This window comes from Scyliorhinus canicula, chromosome 9 (genome assembly GCF_902713615.1).
Source record: "Scyliorhinus canicula chromosome 9, sScyCan1.1, whole genome shotgun sequence".
NCBI lineage: Eukaryota > Metazoa > Chordata > Chondrichthyes > Carcharhiniformes > Scyliorhinidae > Scyliorhinus > Scyliorhinus canicula.
In genome coordinates, this window is record NC_052154.1 from 193248507 (window position 1) to 193270351 (window position 21845).

At 47.3% G+C, this 21845-nt stretch overlaps 1 protein-coding gene across 2 annotated transcripts in view; it reads left to right on the forward strand.

Moving 5' to 3' along the window:
• tpcn2 (two pore segment channel 2) overlaps nt 1–16734 on the forward strand; it is a 51887-nt gene extending 35153 nt beyond the window's left edge. For both annotated transcript variants that reach the window (XM_038808403.1, XM_038808404.1), the window contains exons 21-25: nt 5023–5116; nt 5776–5858; nt 13030–13111; nt 13632–13720; nt 15996–16734. In XM_038808403.1, coding sequence (XP_038664331.1) covers nt 5023–5116; nt 5776–5858; nt 13030–13111; nt 13632–13720; nt 15996–16083 — 436 coding nt within the window. In that variant the 3' untranslated portion in view covers nt 16084–16734. The remainder of the gene's footprint in view (nt 1–5022; nt 5117–5775; nt 5859–13029; nt 13112–13631; nt 13721–15995) is intronic.
• The last annotated feature ends 5111 nt before the right edge of the window (nt 16735–21845 follow it).

Genomic DNA, 21845 nt, shown 5'->3' on the forward strand with positions numbered 1-21845 from the left:
TACAAGCCAGCTGTTTAGCCCATTGTGCTAAACCAGAATGCTGAGGCAATGCTGTTAGAATTGTAGAATCATTGACGTTACAGTGCAGAAGGTGGCCATTGGGTCCACACCGGACCCTGGAAAGAGCACCCCACCCAAACCCACACCTCCCACCTGCCCCGTAACCCAGCAACCTCCCCTCACTTCACCTTTCTGGACACTACGGGCAATTTATCACGGCCAGTCCACCTAACCTGCACATCTTTGGACTGTGGGAGGAAACCGGAGCACCCGGAGGAAACCCACGCAGACACTGGGAGAACGTGCAGACTCCGCACAGACAGTGACCCAAGCCGGGAATCGAACCTGGGACCCTGGAGCTATGAGTGCTAACCACTGTGCTGCTGTGCCGCCGCCTTCCGGCTTGTCAACCTTTTGTGTTTCAGAAAGGAAGAAAACTGGCTGTAATTTTAAAATATCAGTTTAAAGAAAATGTCAGTTTTATCAGATTCTATTTAGATTCTTGACTGAAATTTATGTATACCTTCAGACCCTTGTGACCTACAAAAAAGATTATTGTAAAGTGTGCAACGTTTATTTTAAAATACTACTTGCACTCATTCTCTGCATCATCTGCTTCAGTGATGCTTTGGTTCGCTCATCCTCAGCACGGCTGGCGGCACATTGTGCAGCAGCGAAATTTACCGTGATAGATTATACCCCCCCCCCCCCCCAAATCCACCTCCGGGCTACCAGGGAGGCAAAGGCCAACACCTCGGCCTCTTTCGCTTCCTGCACTCCCGGATCCTCCGTCACCCCAAATATCACTATTGTTGGACTCTGCTTCACCCGCGTGTCCAGAATCCTGGACATAACCCTCGCTAAGCCTTGCCAGAATTCTTAAGCGCCGGGCATGCCCAGAACATATGGACATGGTCCGTCGGACTCCCTGCACATCTGTCCTCCACCCCAGAAAACTTGCTAATTCTCGCCGTCGTCATGTGAGCCCCGTGCATCACCTTAAATTGAATCAAACTGAGCCTGGCGCACAATGCGGACAAATTCACCCTGCCCAGGGCATCAGCCCACAGGCCCTCACCCAGCTCCTCCTCCCACTTGCCCTTCAACTCCTCCACTGAGGCTTCCTCCGCCTCCTGCAGCTCCTGGTATATGTCCGACACCTTCCCCTCTCCTACCCAGATGCCAGACACAACCCTATCCTGTATCCTTCGAGGGGCTAGCCGTGGAAATGTCCCCACCTGTTTCTTGAGAGAGTCCCGAACCTGAAGGTATCTGAAAGCATTTCCCGGGGGCAGGCCGAACTTCTCCTCCAGCGCCTGCATCCTGGAGAAAGTCCCATCTATAAACAGGTCCCCCTATCCTTCTAATGCCTGCCCTATACCAGCCTTGGAACCTCCCGTCTATCTTGCCCGGAGCAAATCTATGGTTGTTCCGTATCGGGGTCCAAACTGAGGCCCCCCTCCTCCTTCCTGTGCCTCCTCCACTGATACCAGACCCTCAGTGCCGCCGTCACCACCGAGCTTGTGGTGTATGCTCCAAGAATACCCTTTCGACTCGCGGGGTCTTATTTGCCCACACAAATCCCGTGATAATCCTGTTCACTGACTCTCCTCCTGGCCCCTAGTGGATTACAAACAGCTCACTTTTCTCCCCTCGTTCAACTTGTACCCCGAGAAGCTCCCAAAGTCCCCCAGCATCCGCATGACCTCCCCAATCCCCTCTAGCGGGTCTAAAATATACAACAGCAGGTCATCTGCGTAAAGGGAAACTCGGTGCTCCCTAACCCAGGACCAGCCCCCTCCAGTTCCTTGAAGTCCGAAGCGCTATGACAACGGCTCCATTGCCAGGGCAAATAGCAACGGGGACAGGGGGCACCCCTGCCTCGTCCCTCGGTGCAACCTGAAATACTCTGACCTCAGCCGGTTTGTGGACACGCTTGCTATGGGGGCCTGATACAGTAGCTTGACCCACCCTATGAATCCCGTATCAGCCTCCCCGGACAGGTGCTGGAATGTGGCGACTAGGGGCTTTTCACAATAACTTCATTGAAGCCTACTCATGACAATAAGCGATTTTCATTTCATTTTCATTTCATTTTTCATTTTTCAATCCCTCCCCGAATCCAAACCTACCTAACACTTCCCACAAGTACTCCCACTCCACCCTGTCAAAGGCCTTCTCTGCATTCATTGCAGCCACTATTTCTACATCCCTCCCCTCCGAGGGCATCATAATAATATTCAGGAGCCTCCTCACATTTGTGTTCAGTTGCCTGCCCTTAATGAAACCCGTCTGGCCCTCCTCAATCACTCCCAGGACACTGTCCTCTATTCTGGTGGCCAGAATTTTTGCCAGCAATCTGGCATCTACATTCAGGAGTGATATCGGCCTATAGGACCCACACTGGAGCGGATCCTTCTCCTTCTTTAAAATGAGCGAAATCAATGCCTGCGACATAGTCAGGGGGAGGGTTCCTCTCTCCTTTGCCTTGTTAAAAGTTCTTAGCAGGACTGGGCTCAGTAGCTCCGAGAACTTCGTATAAAATTCTACAGGAAAGCCGTCCGGACCTGGGGCCTTACCCGACTGCATACTTGCCAGTCCCTTAACTATCACCTCCAGCTCAATCGGGGGCCCCAGTCCCTCCACCTGCTACTCATCCATCCGTGGGAACCTCCATCGATCCATAAATTGCTTCGTCCCTTCCCCTCCACTCGGGCGTTCTGACTCGTACAGTTTGCCATAAAACTCCTTGAAGACTTAATTGATCCTCTTTGGGCTCAACACCGTGTTACCTTCCTTATCCCGCACTCCCCCGATCTCCCTGGCTGCCTCCCTCCTGCGCAGTTGGTGCGCCATAATCCTACTTGCCTTCTCCCCATGCTCGTAGACTGCCCCTTTCACTTTCCTCAACTGTGCCTCCGCCTTCCCTGTGCCTGTAATCTCCGGCGCTCCTTCCGCAGCCCCCCCTCGGGGGCCTCCGCGTACTTCCTATCTACCCGAAGCATCTCTCCCACCAGCCTCTCCCTCTCCGCCCTCTCCCTCTTCTCTCTCTGGGACCTAATAGAGATTAACTCCCCCCTGATGACCGCCTTCATAGCCTCCCAAACCGCTGCTGCTGTTACCTCCCCCGTGTCATTCGTTGTCACGTAGTCCTGAATGCTTCTCCTTATCTGCCCACATATCTCTTCATCCGCCAACAGCCCCACATCCAGTCTCCAGAGAGGGTGCTGCCCCCACTCCGCCCCCAGTCGCAGGTCCACCCAATGTGGGGCATGGTCCGAGACCGCTATGGCCGAATACTCAGCCCCCTCCACCCTCTGGATTAACGCCCTGCTCAACACAAAAGTCAATCTGCGAGTAGACTTTATGGACGTGGGAGAAAAAGGAGAACTCCTTCGCCCTTGGCCACCTGAATCTCCACGGGTCCACACCCCCCCCCCCCCCCCCCCCCCCCCCCATCTGATCCATGAACTCCCACAGGGCCCTGGCCACCGCCGGCCTCTTTCCCGACCTGGACTTAGACCGGTCCAAGACTGTATGAAATTTCCCCCCCCCCCCACAAAAAATAAATCAAGTCACTTGACTCCAGGTCCGGGATCTTGCCCACCGCCGACTAGCCATCTCCCTTTTTCGGCCAGCCACGTGGCCGTGCCCCCTGCTCGCTCCAGCCGGAGGCGCCCCCCAACCCGACTCTCCATCTGTACCCAACAACTGGCTCCCCATCAGTCAGAAATGCAGCCCCCCCCCCCGCCAAGCACCCACTCAGCACTGATCTCCCCCCCCCCCCCCATTGTGCTTCTGTAAGTCAGCTGACCCCAGCCACTCCGCCTCTATCTCCAAACTTACTATTGTCTCCTCTTCTGGCCCCCCCCCCGCAGGGTAAGAGGGCAAGTGCCATCCGGATCCTTCCGGAGCACCGGACAACACAACCCGGGTGTCACCCCGCCTCCTGAAACAATAAACAAGAACAGAAAAGCAAACAAACTTAAATTCTACGAATAGTCCTACACCAGACCAACCTCCAATTACACATCCCCGCTGACGCGTTTCACCCACGTGCAGCTGCCCCTTAATTCAAGTCCAGCTTTTCAAGCTTAATGAATGTCCACGCTTCGTCCGGCATATCAACATAATGGTGCCTGTCCTGGTACGTTATCCAAAGCCTCACCGGATGCAGGAGCCCGAACCGCACCCCTTTGCCGTGGAGGACTGCCTTGGCCCGGTTGAAACCCGCCTGCCTCCTCGCCAGCTCTGCTCCCAAGTCCTGGTAAATGCGAATCTCGCGTTCTCCCACTTATTGCTCCGCTCCTTCTTTGCCCACCGCAGGACACGCTCTCTGTCTGTAAAGCGGTGGAACCTTTTCACCATCGTCACATACGTACTCGTGTCCACCCTCTCTGCACCTTCAGGGAGGCCCAGGATCCGTAGGTTGAGACTCCTGGACCTATACTCTAGGTCATCCAGCCTCTCCTGCCATCTCTTGTGTCGGGCCTCGTGCGCCTCCACCCTGTCCACCAGGCCCAGGATCTTGTCCCCGTTCTCAGACACCTTCCTCTCCACCTCCTTGATCGCCTTCTCCTGTGCCTTCTGGACCTCCGCCATCTTTTCCATGGAGGCCTTCATGGGGGCCAGCATCTCCGATTTTAGTTCCGCGAAGCAGCTCCTCGAGAGGTCCTGCTGTTCTCTGGCCCACTTGGCCCATGTTTCTCGATCTGCGCTTGCTGCCATTTTGTCCTCCCGGATCCGCTCTGTCTTCCCGCAATCTCACATTTTACGGCCCCGCTCCTGGTTCCCTCCATACAGCACTGGGGGGGGGGGGGGGGGGGGGGGGGAACCTCACCAGCGTCTGTTCCCGTGCCGGTCCCCGCCCTTCAAGTGTCGCTGCCACCCCGTTTAACGGCCGGCAATCCCGATCCCGGCGGGAGCTGCCGTGTATGCGACCTAGCTGGTCAAGGCTGCTACCGGAATTCCTGTGTTTGTAAAAGTTGAAGGAGACGGTGTGTTATGTGTTTGCTTTTACAGTCTGACCTCCAGCATTTCACCGGCGAATCTCACACTTCAGTGCGGTACCTATGAACAGCTGGGTTATTGGCCCAACAACTTTAATGACTTTGCTGTAAGTTATCATTCTCTCCGAGCCACATTGATCCGGGAATAAATGCGACACGCTTTTACAATAGCAGTTGAGTGGCAGTCTTGAGACATGGTAAGATTTTTTGATTCGGGGGCTGCAGGTAGTCGACAGAAGCAACAGCTTAGATACAATGCATTAATTAATTAGACGAAAGGACATAGAGTGGTTAATGAACCCCAGGGGACAAATGGATGATTGGCACAGCGCGTGTTGATTTCAGTAGCTTGTTATGGTGTCGTTCTGCTCGCTAGTCAAAGGAACTCGGCCATCTTCCTTCTCTGGTCCATCTGAAGATGTGGCTGCTTGACCCCCCCCAGGTAGATACTATCCTACCAACTTGGGAACGGCAAACATGCAATCCTGAACTCGGTGACCATGGTGTTTTCAGGACCTGTTTAGATGGTGTCTTTCGTGCGAGAAAGCAAGAGAACCAACACTGTTAGCTAATCTTGAACAGAGTTCTATACAATGCAGAAAGTACCAGTTTATTAAAGAACCTAATTTCTTACAACATTAATATGGGAAAAATGAAGCAAAACCTGTTCATTATTTTTTGACACAGCCACGTCTCTTACAATGTGAACACTTGGGAGGTCGGTTATAATAGCTTAAATGGTTAATCATTTTGTTTTGTTTGATAGGCTGCTTTGGTCACCCTTTGGGATCTAATGGTGGTAAACAACTGGCAGGTTTTCCTGGATGTATATTCAAGATATGCAAGTCCGTGAGTAGATGTTTAAAATGGTGTTTGAGGAGGATTTTTTTTGTCAATCGTTCTGCTGATTGGAATCTCAACTATCTCTGGAGTTCTACCTTGCCATTAATCTTGATCCATGCTGATTTGCAATTGGGCTCAAGCGAACTAGTTTCCCCTTTGTTAAATCCACCAGTTTTCCTACCCTGTTCTCGTCTCTGATTTGAAGAGATCAGCACTGTGGCGCTACGTGAATGTAGATGTGGGGACACACTGGGAGGCTGTGTTACTCCAGACTCGAGTTGCTCATTTTGCTCCAGACCCCTTTTTTATTGTCGAGAAAAATTACCAATTTTGGTCTTTGAAAGCTCCAAATTTTCTCTACCTTTTTTTAGGGAGAGAACATTCCAGAGTTCTATCGACTTCTTGGAGAATGTTAGTCTCCGTCTTCACTCCTAAATGACCTGGCTGCAACTTTTTAAAGATCATGTCCCTTTTTTTTGTACATTGCTTGTACATTTTCCCCACAGCAAGAAATGGTTTCAGTCTCATAGCTGTTCATCAGATCACCCCTCAATCTCTTCTAGTTTAGGAAATACAAGCTAAGTGTTTATGCAATCTGCTGTTCCAATTTAACCCCTTTAAAAATTTGTGTTATTTGCATGGTTGTGAAAGTAATTCAAGTTCATTGTCAAAGGTGAGCATTTATTCAGCGGCTTCAGTTGTTGTCGTTTGAATGGTTGTGATGTCACCAGGAATGGATCACTCTGGGCAGGGTTTCAGTATGTGGTAGTGGTCTTTTTTTTTGATGGCCGCAGCTTTTTCTTCTGTTCCGCCTGAGTAGCAAGTGACCACGTCTCCCCTGACCTCTCCCAAATGATTGAGGGTTCTCCTGATGTTTCTGAGGGAAGGCTGCAACCTGGGCCTTCACGCTGGTCGTTCTCGGGTTGCAGTTGGTGAGGTTTGCAATCGGCAAGAAGGTGCACCGACGAGAGGTGGGGCTGTTGTGAATTTGTACGACAAACTAGAAACAGGAGTAGGCCATTCAGCCCCTCAAACTCATCCTGCCGTTTGATAACATCACGGCTGATCTGATGTGGTCTTAACTCTACCAGAATTCTTCACTCCCTTGTCGCTCGAAAATCTTGAAGACCATAACCTGCCATCCACTGCTTTCTGGAATAGAGAATTCCAGAGAGCATTAATCGTCAGCGAGGGGAAAAAATTACCTTTTATATCCATCTGAGGACATTGGGAGCTTCACTATGTGCTAGCTGTATTGGTCTTAACTTTCCAGAAGTCATCCTCGAGGTGGATATCTGCCCTGTGTGTGGTGGCTTCTGAGCTGGGTTGAGCAACAATATTCTGTTGGGTAAACCAAGGGCAGGTGAAGCAATGCCCAGTGGTTTGCCTCTGCTGTTCCAGGTGGTAGATGCTAGTCTGCATCCAAGATCACTTTCACATTGACCTTGACTCCTCTATTCTGGAAATGTTGCTATTTATGTTGATCTACTGTCAACGGTGATGCCAAGGTATTTGGGCATTGCGTAGTGAGTGGGTGGTCAGCCACCCAACAGATCATGGAAGTTCCTCCCTGGCCTTGAGTTGTCTCCGTTTGTTGAAGTTAGACCTCCCGAGAAATTGGCCTTTAGTGAATAAATGATCTGAAGCCAGGGTCATGTTGTCAGCATATACGAGGAACTGTGACTGGGGGAGAACGAGCGATTTGAGGGAGGTCAGTGATGTGTACATTTGAGAGCTGGTGCAAGGACTGATTCCTGTGGAACTCTGTTGGTTGTGTGAGAGCCGCTGATTTAATCTCCAAGGTCCGCACTGAAACAGTTGGTTGCTGATCATGGAGTTGATTAGTTGGAGGGTTTAAAAAAAAAAAAAAATTCATTTTTATGGGTTGTGGGCTTTGCTGGCTAAGCCAGCATTTGAGAGGGTGGTGTTGAGCTGCCTTCTCGAACCACTTCTGTCGCTGGGGTGTAGATACTCCCACTGTGCTATTAGAGAGAGAGTTGCAGGATTTTGACCCAGTATTTATATGGCTAGTACAGTTTCTGTTCAATAGTAACCCGCAAGATGTCGATCGTGGGGGATTCAATGATGGTAATGCCATTGAATGTCACACAGCAGATTATTCTTGGAAAGTTTCAGCAACATGCCTGTGCACCATAGTGTCATTGGTGCTGGATAAGTCAACAAAGGTCATTTCTGTCTTTGGGCCTTTTCTGGAGATCAGCCTTGCTATAAATGATGTCCGGTCCTGTCCTAAGCTATTGTGAAAATCATCTGCCTATTGGGAGGGGGGTGGCATAACAGCTTCCTGTGGGGGGAGGGGGGGGGGGGGGGGGGTTGTCTGTTTAGCAGGAGATATTCCAGGACCTCATTAATATATTGGAGAGCAGAGCGATGGGGCGGTAACTGTGGATTGTCGAGTGGCTTTCCTGGCATGGCAATAGCCACTATCTTGGATTGTCAACAGATGTTTGGCATGGTGTGTGTGGCGTGGATTTACCCCCCTTTTTAAAAACCTAGTGCCATATGGTCCCTGGGTGGGATGCAGTGGTTTCATTTGAGAAAATGGTTGCTTCTGGCTTAATGAACATTTTGTCTTCCTTTTGAATGAACCCCAATCAGATTAACTAGACTTAGAAATTATGGGTTTGAAGTGCAATATTTGAAGGGAAATGGTGCACTGAGACTGTATCATAATCATGAGTTGTGTGTATAATTTTCTGAAAGTCACCATCATTTATAACATGACCAGATGATGATAATGTGGTTTTATAAACCCTGTTCTTTCAACAAAATCCTTTTTTTGGCTTGAAATGTTTTGCCATCAAAACTAATGTGCAATAATCGGCATTGATTGTTGTTGCTTCCTTTTGTCAGGTTGCAGTGTTGCACAATTCAAAACTATTGTCAATAGACCTTGCTTTTCCCTTTTTTCCCCCTCACTGGACTTGTGTAGAATGTTACATATCAGGAAGCACCACCTTGTGACAAAATTGGGAACTGAAAGCAAACTGAATGGAGTTTAGCATTGTTGCTCAATGCCATGATCAGTTCCACTAAACTCCTTCTGGTGAAACTATAAAACAGTAAGAAGTCTTGCAACACCAGATTAAAGTCCAACAGGTTTGTTTCAAACACTAGCTTTCGGAGCATTGCTCCTTCCTCAGGTGAATGAAGAGGTATGTTCCAGAAACATGTATATAGACAAATTCAAAGATGCCAGACAGTGCTTAGAATGCGAGCATTAGCAGGTAATTGAATCTTTACAGATCCAGAGATAGGGGTAATCCCGGGTTAAAGAGGTGTGAATTGTCTCAAACCAGGACAGTCGGTAGGATTCTGCAAGCCCAGGCCAGATGGTGGGGGGTGAATGTAATGCGACATGAATCCAAGATCCTGGTTGAGGCCGTACTTGTGTGCGGAACTTGGCTATAAGTTTCTGCTCAGCAATTCTGCATTGTTGTGCGTCCTGAAGGCCGCCTTGGAGAACGTTTACCCGGAGATCAGAGGCTGAATGCCCTTGACTGCTGAAGTGTTCCCCGACTGGAAGGGGACATTCCTACCTGGTGATTGTTGCACGATGTCCGTTCATTCATTGTCGCAGCATCTGCATGGTCTCGCCAATGTACCACACTTCGGGACATCCTTTTCTGCAGCGTATGAGGTAGACAACGTTGGCCGAGTCGCACGAGTATGTGCCACGTACCTGGTGGGTGGTGTTCTCGCGTGTAATGGTGGTATCCATGTCGATGATCTGGCACGTCTTGCTGAGATTGCCATGGCAGGGTTGTGTGGTGTGATGGTCGCTGTTCTGAAGGCTGGGTAGTTTGCTGCAAACAATGGTTTGTTTGAGGTTACGCGGTTGTTTGAAGGCAAGTAGTGGGGTGTGGGGATGACCTTGGCAAGATGGTCATCTTCATCGATGATGTGTTGGAGGCTGCGAAGATGATGTCGTAGTTTCTCTGCTCCGGGAAAGTACTGGACGACGAAGGGTACTCTGTCGGTTGTGTCCCGTGTTTGTCTTCTGAGGAGGTCGGTGCGGTGTTTTGCTGTGGCGCGTTGGAACTGTCAATTGATGAGTCGAGCGCCATATCCCGTTCGTACGAGGGCATCTTTCAGCGTCTGTAGATGTCTGTTATGCTCCTCCTCGTCTGAGCAGATCCTGTGTATATGGAGGGCTTGTCCATAGGGGATGGCTTCTTTAATGTGTTTAGTGTGGAAGCTGGAGAAGTGGAGCATCGTGAGGTTATCCGTGGGCTTGCGGTAAAGCAAAGTGCTGAGGTGACCGTCCTTGATGGGAGACGAGTGTGTCCAAGAATGCAACTGATTTTGGAGAGTAGTCCATGGTGAGTCTGATGGTGGGATGGAACTTATTGATGTAATTGACTACTTATTGTAGTCGTTTTAGTGATGATTCGCTGTGGGTCCAAAGGAAAAAAATGTCATCGATGTATCTGGTGTATAACGTCGGTTGAAGGTCCTGTGCGGTGAGGAGGTCTTATTCAAACTTGTGCATGAAGATGTTGGTGTATTGAGGTGCGATCTTGGTCCCAATGGCAGTTCCGTGCATCTGGATGAAGAACTTGTTGTCGAAGGTGAAGACGTTGTGATCCAGAATGAAGCGGATGAGTTGCAGAATTGCGTCTGGAGATTGGCAGTTGTCGATGTTGAGGACTGAGGCTGTTGCAGCAATGCCATCTTCATGGGGGATGCTGGTGTAGAGTGCCGAGACATCCATTGTGACGAGGAATGTTCCTAGTTCAACTGGTCCATGGGTGCTGAGTTTCTGTAGGAAGTCCGTTGTGTCGCGACAGAAGCTGGGTGTACCTTGTACGATGGGTTTTAAGATCCCCTTGATGTAGCCAGAGAGGTTCTCACACAGGGTCCCATTGCCTGAAACGATAGGATGGCCTGGTGTGTTGGCCTTGTGTATTTTCGGGAGGCAATAGAGATCTCCAATGCGGGGAGTACGTGGGATGAGAGCACGTAGGTTGCTCTGAAGGTCTGGAGCCAAGGTCTTGATCAGTCTGAGTTGGCGGATGTGTTCCTTGGTTGGATCTGTGGGTAACTGTCTGTAGTGTTCCTGGTTGTTGAGTTGTCGGTATACTTCTTTGCAGTAGTCCGTTCTGTTCAGTATGACGGTGGCCCCTCTTTTTTCTGCTGGTTTGATGACTATGTTGTGGTTGGTCTTGAGAGCGCGGATGGCGTTGCGTTGTGCTTGGCTGACGTTCGGGGCTGTCTTGTGAATGCGACTGATGAATCTGGCATTGACGCGACTCCTGACGGCTTGAGCATACATGTCGGGTCTAGGGCAGCATCTTCTGGAGGGGTCCAATTCGACGCTTTCCTCTTCGGTTGTCGCACCGCAGATCTCTCGGTCTGCTGTTCCGGTTCATTGGTAATCTCCTTGGTTTGCTGTCGGCCTCTTGGGGCCTGTGGAAGAATTCCTGGAGCATCATTCGCCTGGTGAATTCCTCCGTGTCTGCCGCGAGACTGATGGGGTCCATTTTGGTGGTGGTGCAGAAATTGAGCCCTCTGCTGAGGACTTCGATTTTGTCTGGTTGAAGGGTGTAGTCCGACAAGTTGACAATAGATTTCCCTGTATTGTTTTCTACTGTGGTACGGGGGGAGGCTTGGTTGCTGCTGCTGGTGGGAACCGAGTTTCTCAAGCTTCCTGTTCTTGGTGTGCATATAGGTGGCATAGTATCGTTGTTTCATCTGTGTGGCCGTGTTCCGCAGCTGGTCTGCCGCAACCTGAGCGCAAGTTGAGAATATGGCCTCTATCTTGGTTTCCATGTTGCGTTGTCTGCTGTAGAGCTGGTGTACGAGGTGGTTGAGGAGTGTGAGAGATGCGACGGCTGAGTCTCTCAGCATAGTCTGTGTTGTAGATCGAAGCGTGGTACATTGGCGAGACCATGCAGACGCTGAGGCAACGAATGAACGGGCATTGCGCGACAATCACCAGGCAGGAATGTTCCCTTCCAGTCGGGGAACACTTCAGCAGCCAAGGGCATTCAGCCTCTGATCTCCGGGTAAGCGTTCTCCAAGGCCGCCTTCAGGACGCGCGACAACGCAGAAACGCCGAGCAGAAACTTGTAACCAAGTTCCGCACACATGAGTGCGGCCTCAACCGGGACCTGGGATTCATGTCGCATTACATTCACCCCCCCACCATCTGGGCGTGCGAAATTCTGCCAACTGTCCTGGCTTGAGGCAATTAGTCCAACGCCGGCATCTCCACATCATAAAACTGTGGAAGAGAAGAATGCAGGGGTCTGTTTTCTGTCTAAAAGGTGGACAGGGGAAGTTGGATTTTAGTTCTTATTTGTGCTGAAGTCTTTTAACTTCACAATGCCTATGGAGAAGGCCATGCATGAATTGAGCGTTGGTTTGTCTGATTGTTCCTGAGCAGCTGCTGCAACTGCATTGTTTTCATTTGCAGAATAAGACAGTGGAAATACTCGGCCAGTTTACAGCCCCTGTGGAAAGAGATATAGTCAATGTTTCAAGTGGCATATGCCTCCTCCTTCAAAACTGCTTAATGCTGCACCTCCTGCGCAATATTTACTCGCGTCAATTGGCTTTCTTGCAACCATGCAGTCAATTTCATAATCTTGGAGGTTCGACAACAAAAATAGCCCTTGCGAATTGATGACCAGTGATGGAACTTGAGATGCGGCGGGATCAAAACTAGGAAGCTGTGAGCCCGGGAGGAGTTATTGGGTTGTGTAATCCTTGTACCACAAGCGGCTGTGTAGCTAAGTCGATTGTGATATCTAAGAGGAGCTGGATTTTAAAGCCAGATGAATATTTTAAAGAGCCTGGGAAAAATGTAGGGGGACTGGGATTTTCCAATGGTGAGGCAGCAGCGGCATGAATCAAACGGCCTTTGTTTACCAACGTCTTGTGGAATTCCACATATTTCATGACCTTTTTTCCTTCTCGACTCTTTTTTTGTTATTTCCCCTCCCCCCTCCCTCCCCCACCAACTCATTGCCAAGAGGAGATTGCTGCGGAGAAATCTAATTTACCAGTTTCTGTTTCAAATTTTAATGTGAATGTTTTCTTTGTTTCTGTACAAATTGTTGCCTTTCAAGATTTAAAATTTTTTTTGCCAGCCACGTTTCATAATGGATGGCGCCTTGTTTTAATTTCTAAAGTGAGTTTTTTGATCTCGCAGGTGGTCCAAACTCTATTTTGTAGCCTGGTGGCTGGTATCCTCTGTCATTTGGGTTAACCTCTTTGTGGCTTTGATTCTTGAGGTAAGTATTGGGTGGGGAGGGGCTTTAGCAATTCCTAAGTAAAGACGAAAAAGCTGCTTGATGCATAAACTTTTGTTTGTTCACCAAGGTTCCTCCTTGAAGCAGATCTGTTTTAGCTCCAGATTTACAATTAAAAGCTAATTCAGTAATTCTGTCCTTGAGTGTGCATTTGTTAGGATAAAAGAACGATCTTCACAATTGTTCTTTGTGCGCTGAAATATCTCAGGCTACAACAAAGTTGGTCTCTTTTTTTTTTTCCCCCCTCCATCGCTCTTGCCCTTGTGCACTTTCCCCTCTCCATCTACCAAATACCAGAAAGGTCTGATGGATCGAGGCATTTGATGAGCTGGTTGCCAGGAGGAAGAATTGTTGTTGCTGATGGCTCCTCTTTCCTGGTAGCCAGGAGCTCTGAAATGAGCCGATTTGTGGCTCCAATCCCACGTTGGTACCCCTCAATGGTACCCCTTAATGTGTTCTGATGTGGGGGTGTAGAAATTACAATATGCTTTTTGAATTGCAGAACTTTATTCACAAATGGGATCGGAGCTACCATCCATCCTTCTCTGATCAGGAGTCGGAATATCAGATGAGTGTGCAGGACATGTTCAGGTGAGTGGCGATACCCATCAGTACAAGTACGCTTTCATATTGGTAGTAATATTAAAAGTAAAACTAGAAGTCTTCTACTTAGTCCTTGGTCGACTGATGAGCATTTAAAATTGTCACCTTGCCCGTTTCTATTAAAACCGTCTTTTTTTTTGTGCTAACTGCACTGAATGAGTGATTTTTAATATGAAAATACTAAACCATTTTTGGGCTCCTTGATCGTGTTCCTCATAACTTTAATATGACATTGGATCTACACGGCCCTGCAGTGACCCTCCCTCCAAGTTCGGAAGTGGGGATGTTTGCTAACCTGTTCACCGTTCACAATGACTCCGATTAATGAAGCAGTCCATGTCCAAATGTAGCAAGATCTGGACAATATCCAGGCTTGGGGCTGATAGTGGGAAGTGACATTCGTGCCACACAAATTCCAGGCAATGACCGTCTGTACCAAAACCATCTAACCATCGCCCCTTGACACTCTATGGCATTGCCATCACAATCCCCTACTGTCAATATCCTGGGGCTTGCCATTGACCCAAAACTGAATGGAATATAGCCATATAAATCCTGCGGCTACAATAGAAGGTCAGAGGCTAGAAAGCCTGCAGTAAGCAACTAACCTCGACTCCCCAAAGTCAACTGTTCATCTACAAAGCGCAAATCAGGAGTGTGATGGAATACACTCCACTTGCTTTGGTGAGTGCAGTTCCAACAACACCGAAGAAGCTCAACACCACCCAGAACACAGTCTGCATGATTGGCAGTCCCTCACCACTGGCAGCTCTTGTACCATTTAAAAGATGCACTGCAGGAACTCACCAAGTCTCCTTGCCACCTTCTCAACCCAGGAAAGTTGCCATCTCGAAGACTAGGCCAGCAGATACCTGGGAACAGCACCACCTGGAGTTTCTCCACCAAATTGCATGCCATTCCTTCACTGAGCCCGGGTCAAAACCCACAAACTCTCTAACAGCTGTGTGGGTGTACCTGCACCATATAGACGGCTGTTGTTCAAGAAGGCAGCTCACCGCTACCTTTTCAACGGCAGTTGGTGCACAATTAGTGACATTGGCCATTGTTAAATCGGGAGTATATCATATACAGTACTTTAAAAATGGCTTACTTTGCAGAGATGACTTAAATGAGGCTTATCTGGGGAGAAGGTTGGGTGGTAAGTTCTTTCCTGTGATGATACAGTATTTGTGCTACTGATGCATTAATTTTGAAGGACTCCTACTGCAGTCATGGGTCAAAAAATTAAACCAGTGCCAAATGGTAATTCGCCATCTCTTAGACAGCTGAAGTAAATATTATTTTACAGGTGCGTAAGGGAGGCAGTGGCGCAGTGGTATTGCCACTGGATGAGTAATCCAGAGACCAGGATAATGCTCTGGGGTCCTGGGTTCGAGTCTCATCGTGGTAGATGGTGTAATGTAAATTCAGTAAAAATCGGGAAAGTCTAATGATGACCATGAAATTGTCAATTATCGTTGAAAACCCCGTTCATCTAATGTTCTCCAGGGAAGGAAATCTGCCGTCCTTGCCTGGTCTGGCTTGCATGTGACTCCAGGCCCTCAGCAATGTGGTTGACTCTTAAATGCCCTCTGAATTGGCCCAGCAAGCCCCTCCGTTCAAGGGCAATTAACCTGCTCGCCCACGTACATTTCGTAAATGCTTGAACAGACTCGGATGTCTGATTCAGCTGAGCGCAGCAATATTTAATTAAATGGAGAGAGAGTGGGGCCTGGCAATGATGACTTTCCTACATGTCCTTCATTGACATGAAGCTTAGAGCCACCCAGTAGCTGTGGAAAGTTTTATATAAATGGTGGTTCCAGTCACTTTGCCGTCTTGGCACTTAATTATCTAATCCGGGTGATGGGAAATTTCCCCAGACTTCAGGTCAATTTATCCAAATGTTTTTAACTTGGCTCTCTCTCTCTCTCTCTCTCTCTCTCTCTCGAGCTGTTTTAGGGTTGGGATATTGTAAATGGTGTCATTCACTCCCTAAATGGGTGTCACCATGAACTGTGATACCACTTTGTCTTTTTCATGTGTTTTAACTTCTCCGATTTGAGATTTGTACAATTGGGTTTTATTTGGTGTATCGATTTGTGTTTTACGATCCTCCCTGGAAATTGCCTGCTTTTTGTTGTTTCACTCGCCGTTTTCTCCAGTTTTTGCACCGGGGGGAAAATGTCACTTTGTCAACTGCAGCCTTAAATTGTCAACCAAATAATGCCTTTGGGCTAATTCTAGTTTTAAAACTTAACAGAGATGATCTAGAGGAACCAACGGAAGAAGATCTGTTGGAGAGACTGCGACAGCATCCACACCTTCATCTGCCCAGGGGGCCCGTTTAGTCACGTCTGTTTGCAATGCCAAATGTTTCGGTGACGGGTGGCTCACTCCCCCAGGTCTTGCAACGTGACAGTGCGTCACAGAGATTTCGAGCATCCTTTAACCTGGCGAATCATTGACCTTTTGTCTCGATGTGCCGGGACATGGAATAAATTGAAGTTGCCAATAAGCACTTGGTTATGGACAAGAAATTTATTTGCCATTTGCCTCTTGCTAGAGTGTGTACATATCAGATATAAATATATATATATACAACTGGGATTTTAAATTTGACTGTCTTCCACTTCCAACTTTTAATACTGGCATTGCCTTTACAGATGCTTTGGAAGAGTATTAAATCTTTGTTCAAAGATGGGGGAAATTGTAGCACGCACTTGCATGCAACATTCACGTACAGCATTTAATTAAAACTGTCCACATTTTATTACGTGTACTTCACTTTCATCGATCCTGTTTTTGTTTTTTGGATTCTCACTAGTTAAATTGCAAGTTACAATTAATATATTCTGCACTATCCCAGAAATCGTTCGTTAGCTTCTAGGTAATCTTGTATGAAAGTGTAATATTTGAAGTTACTCAGTTATTTTTTAAGCTTGGTCAGTGGAACAATGAATTAATTATTTTGTATGATGTGAATTAAAGGTGACTTTTTTTATAAATACAGTTGTAAAGTTGTTTGATTATGAAGTGGCTCTGAAATAGTGACAATTATTTACATGGAGAATTATATATGCATACTTAAATATTCCTTGAGATGGAGAAAATAATGGTGCCTGTTTAGAAAGCTGCGCAAGAGTCCTTGAGCTGTGGCTTGATTTTTGTAGCTTGTCAAAATTGTTCTTTTTAACGCTCCCTTTACATGAAAGCAATCTCAGGCCCTGGAAAATATATGCAAATTTCTTCCATTTGCCGTTTCAACCAAATATCTGTAAAGTGAAACCACTCAGCACTTTTAGACTGCCTTCATTTTTAACTCCTTCACAGGCCTTGACTGACTTGGCGGAAGCTCCCACATGACAGCCTGGAGGGGTGGCAGAGGGATGAGCACTGGTATCTCATCGGTAGGACCAGAGTTCAATTCTGCTTTGGGTGATTGTCTGTTTGGGTTTCCCCTGGGTGCTCTGGTTTCCACCCACGGTCTGAAGATGTGCAGGTTAGCTGGGGTAATGAGGATAGGGTGTGGGCCTAGGTGGGGTGCTTTTTCAAAGTCAGTGCAGACTTGATGGGCTGAATGGCCTCCTTCTGCACTGCAGGGATTCTGTGATTCTACGTGTCCATTCAAATGGTCAAGAACCAGTATTTGAGGGGGGAAAACTATTGACAAATGGAGGCTTTATTTAGCACACTTCGTAATTGTAATATTGACTAATTGGATAGGATGTCAGCGCTGCACTAAATCTCTCCTCCACCTAAGGGATTCTCCCTTTCTGCAGTTGGTCAGGGCAGATATGATGGTGCCTGTGTGAATCTTGGCTTTATTAATGGGAAAATTGAGTACAAAGACTAAAGCTGGTTGACTGTTCAATTTGGCAAGGGGGCAGAGGCAGAAGGAAGCTGCAGTAGTTTAGGCGGAACTTCTTCACCCAAAGGGTTGTGAATCTATGGAATTCCTTGCCCAGTGAAGCTGCACTGATGTACAGGTTAGGGGAGGCTATAGGGAAAGGGCAGGGGAGTGGACCTAGGTAGGGTGCTTGGAGGGTCAGTATAGGCTTAACGGGAAACAGTTTCTCCTTATTTACTCCTCCAATACCATTCAGTTTGGAATGTCTCAATCAATTCTCCCTTCAACCTTCTCCAATCCAAGGAGAACATAAGAACATAAGAACTAGGAGCAGGTGCAGACCATCTAGCCCCTCGAGCCTGCTTCGCCATTCAATGAGATCATGGCTGATCGTTTGTGGATTTAGCTCCACTTTCTGGCCCGAACACCATAACCCTTTATTCCTTTATTCTTCAAATAACTATCTTTACCTTAAAAACATTTAATGAAGGAGCTTCAACTGCTTCACTGGGAAAGGAATTCCATAGATTCACAACCCTTTGGGCGAAGAAGTTCCTCCTAAACTCAGTCCTAAATCTAGTTCCCCTTATTTTGAAGCTAAGCCCCCTTGTTCTGCTTTCACCCACCAGTGGAAACAACCTGCCCGCATCTATCCTATCTATTCCCTTCATAATTTTTAATGTTTCTATAAGGTCCCCCCTCATCCTTCTAAATTCCAACGAGTACAGTCCCAGTCTACTCAACCTCCCCTCATAATCCAACCCCTTCAGCTCTGGGTATAACCTAGTGAATCTCCACTGCATCCCCTCCAGGGCTAGTACGTCCTTTCTCCGGTAAGGACACCAATACTCCAGGTGCGGCCTCACTAACACCTTATACAATTGCAGCATAACCTCCCTAGTCTTAAACTCCATCCCTCCAGCAATGAATGACAAAATTTCATTTACCTTCTTAATCACCTGTTGCATCTTTAAAGCAACTTTTTGCGACTCATGCACTAGCACACCCAGGTCTCTCTGCACAGCGGCATGTTTTAATATGTTGCCATTTAAATAATAATTCCGTTTGCTGTTGTTCCTACCAAAATGGATAACCTCACATTTGTCAACATTGTATTCCATCTGCCAGACCCTAGCCCATTCACTTAACCTATCCAAATCCCTCTGCAGACTTCCAGTATCCTCTGCACTTTTTGCTTTACCATTCATCTTGGTGTCACCTGCAAACTTGGACACATTGCCCTTGGTCCCCAACTCCAAATCATCTATGTAAAATGTGAACAATTGTGGGCCCAACACTAATCCCTGAGGGACACCACTAGCTACTGATTGCCAACCAGAGAAACACCCATTAATCCCCACTCTTTGCTTTCTATTAATTAACGAATCCTCTATCCATGCTACTACTTTACCCTTAATGCCATGCATCATTATCTTCTGCAGCAACCTTTTTGTGTGGCACCTTGTCAAAGGCTTTCTGGAAAACCAGATATACCACATCCATCGGCTCCCCGTTATCTACTGCACTGGTAATGTCCTCGCAAAATTCCACTAAATTAGTTAGGCACGACCTGCCCTTTATGAACCCATGCTGTGTCTGCCTAATGGGACAATTTCTATCCAGATGCCTCGCTATTTCTTCCTTGATGATAGATTCCAGCATCTTTCCTACTACCGAAGTTAACCTCACTGGCCTATAATTACCCGCTTTCTGCATACCTCCTTTTTTAAAACAGTGGTGTCATGTTTGCTAATTTCCAATCCGCCGGGACCACCCCAGAGTCTAGTGAATTTTGGTAATTTATCACGAGTGCATTTACAATTTTCCTAGCCATCTCTTTTAGCACTCTGGGATGCATTCCATCAGGGCCAGGAGACTTGTCTACCTTTAGCCCCATTAGCTTGCCTATCACTACCTCCTTAGTGATAACAATCATCTCAAGGTCCTCACCCGTCATAGCCTAATTTCTATCAGTCGCTGGCATGTTATTTGTGTCTTCCACTGTGAAGACCGACCCAAAAAACCTGTTCAGTTCCTCAGCCATTTCCTCATCTCCCATTATTAAGTCTCCCTTCTCATCCTCTAAAGGACCAATATTTACATTAGCCACTCTTTTTTTTTTGTTTTTGTTTTATGTATTTGTAGAAACATTTACTATCTGTTTTTATATTCTGAGCAAGTTTACTCTCATAATCTATCTTGATCTTCTTTATAGCTTTTTTAGTAGCTTTCTGTTGCCCCCGAAAAGTTTCCTAGTCCTCCAGTCGCCCACTAATCTTTGCCACTTTGTATGCTTTTTTCTTCAATTTGATTATTTCCTTAGATATCCACGGTCGATTTTCCCTCTTTCTACCGTCCTTCCTTTTTGTTGGTATAAACCTTGGCTGAGCATTGTGAAAAATTGCTTGGAAGGTTCTCCACTGTTCCTCAACTGTTTCACCATAAAGTCTTTGCTCCCAGTCTACCTTGGCTAGTTCTTCTCTCGTCCCATTGTAATCTCCAAAACACTAGTGTTTGATTTTACCTTCTCACCCTCCATCTGTATTTTAAATTCCACCATATTGTGATCGCTCCTTCTGAGAGGATCCCTAACTATGAGATTATTAATCAATCCTGTCTTGTTACACAGGACCAGATCTAGGACTGCTTGTTCCCTCGTAGGTTCCATTACATATTGTTCTAGGAAACTATCGCAGATACATTCTATAAACTCCTCCTCTAGGCTGCCTTAACCGATCTGGTTAAACCAATCGACATGTAGATTAAAATCCCCCATGATAACTGCTACATGCATCAGTTATTTCTTTGTTTATTGCCTGCCCCACCATAATGTTACTATTTGGTGGCCGATAGACTACTCCTATCAGTGACTTTTTTGCCTTACTATTCCTGATTTCCACCCAAATGGATTCAACCTTATCCTCCATAGCACTGATGTCATCCCTTACTATTGCCTGGGTGTCATCCTTAAATAACAGAGCTACACCACCTCCCTTACCATCCACTCTGTCCTTCTGAATAGTTTGATACCCTCGGATATTTAACTCCCAGTTGTGACCATCCTTTAACCATGTTTCAGTATGGCCACTAAATCATAGTCATTCACGATGATTTGCGCCATCAACTCATTTACCTTGTATCGAATACTACGAGCATTCAAGTAAAGTACACTCGTGTTGGCTTTTATACCTCTGTTTTGAATCTTAACACCTCGATCAGTAATCTCTCCTACGTTATATTTCCTCTTAACTTTTCTCCTAATTTTCCTTGTCGTTGAACCCATATCTTCATGTAACAACCTGCCACGTTGCTTACAATTTGTTTTTATTTCCCATTTTATTCCTTTTAGTATTACTGGGCCTATTCACTGAGCTCCCCTCAGTTACTGTACCTTGTACTGTCACCCTTTTTGATTTTTGACTATGTCTTCTCTGCCTTACACTTCCCCCTTGCTGCCTTTTGTTTCTGTCCCTGTTTTAGATTTTTCGACTTCCTGTATTGGTTCCCATCCCCCTGCCACATTAGTTTAAACCCTCCCCAATAGCTCTAGAAACCCCCCCCCCCCCGGACATCGGTTCCAATCCTGCCCAGGTGCAGACCGTCCGGTTTGTACTGGTCCTACCTGCCCCAGAACTGGTTCCAATGCCCCAAGAATTTGAATCCCTCCCTCTTGCACCATCTCTCGAGCCACACATTCATCCTATCTATCCTGACATTCCTACTCTGACTAGCTCGTGGCACTGGTAGCAATCCTGAGATTACTACCTTTGAGATCCTACTTTTTAGTTTAACTCCTAACTCCCTGAATTCAGCTTGTTGGACCTCGTCCTGTTTTTTTTTTTACATGTATCGTTGGTGCTGGCTGTTCACCAACCCCCCCCCCCCCCCCCCCCCCCCCCCCTCCAGAATGCCTTGCAGCCGCTCTGAGACATCCTTGACCGTGGAACAAGGGAGGCAACATACCATCCTGGAGTCGCGATTGCGTCCGCAGCACCGCCTGTCTATTCCCCTTACGATTGAGTCCCCTATCACTATAGCCCTGCCATTTTTCTTCCTGCCCTGCTGTGCAGCAGAGTCAGCCACGGTGCCATGAACCTGGCTGCTGCTGCCTTCCCCTGATGAGCCATCTCCCTCAACAGTATCCAAAGTGGTATATCTGTTTTGCAGGGAGATGACCGCAGGGGCACCTGCACTGCCTTCCTACTCTTGCTCTGTCTTTTGGTCAATCATTTTCTATCTACCTCAGTAACTTTCACCTGAGGT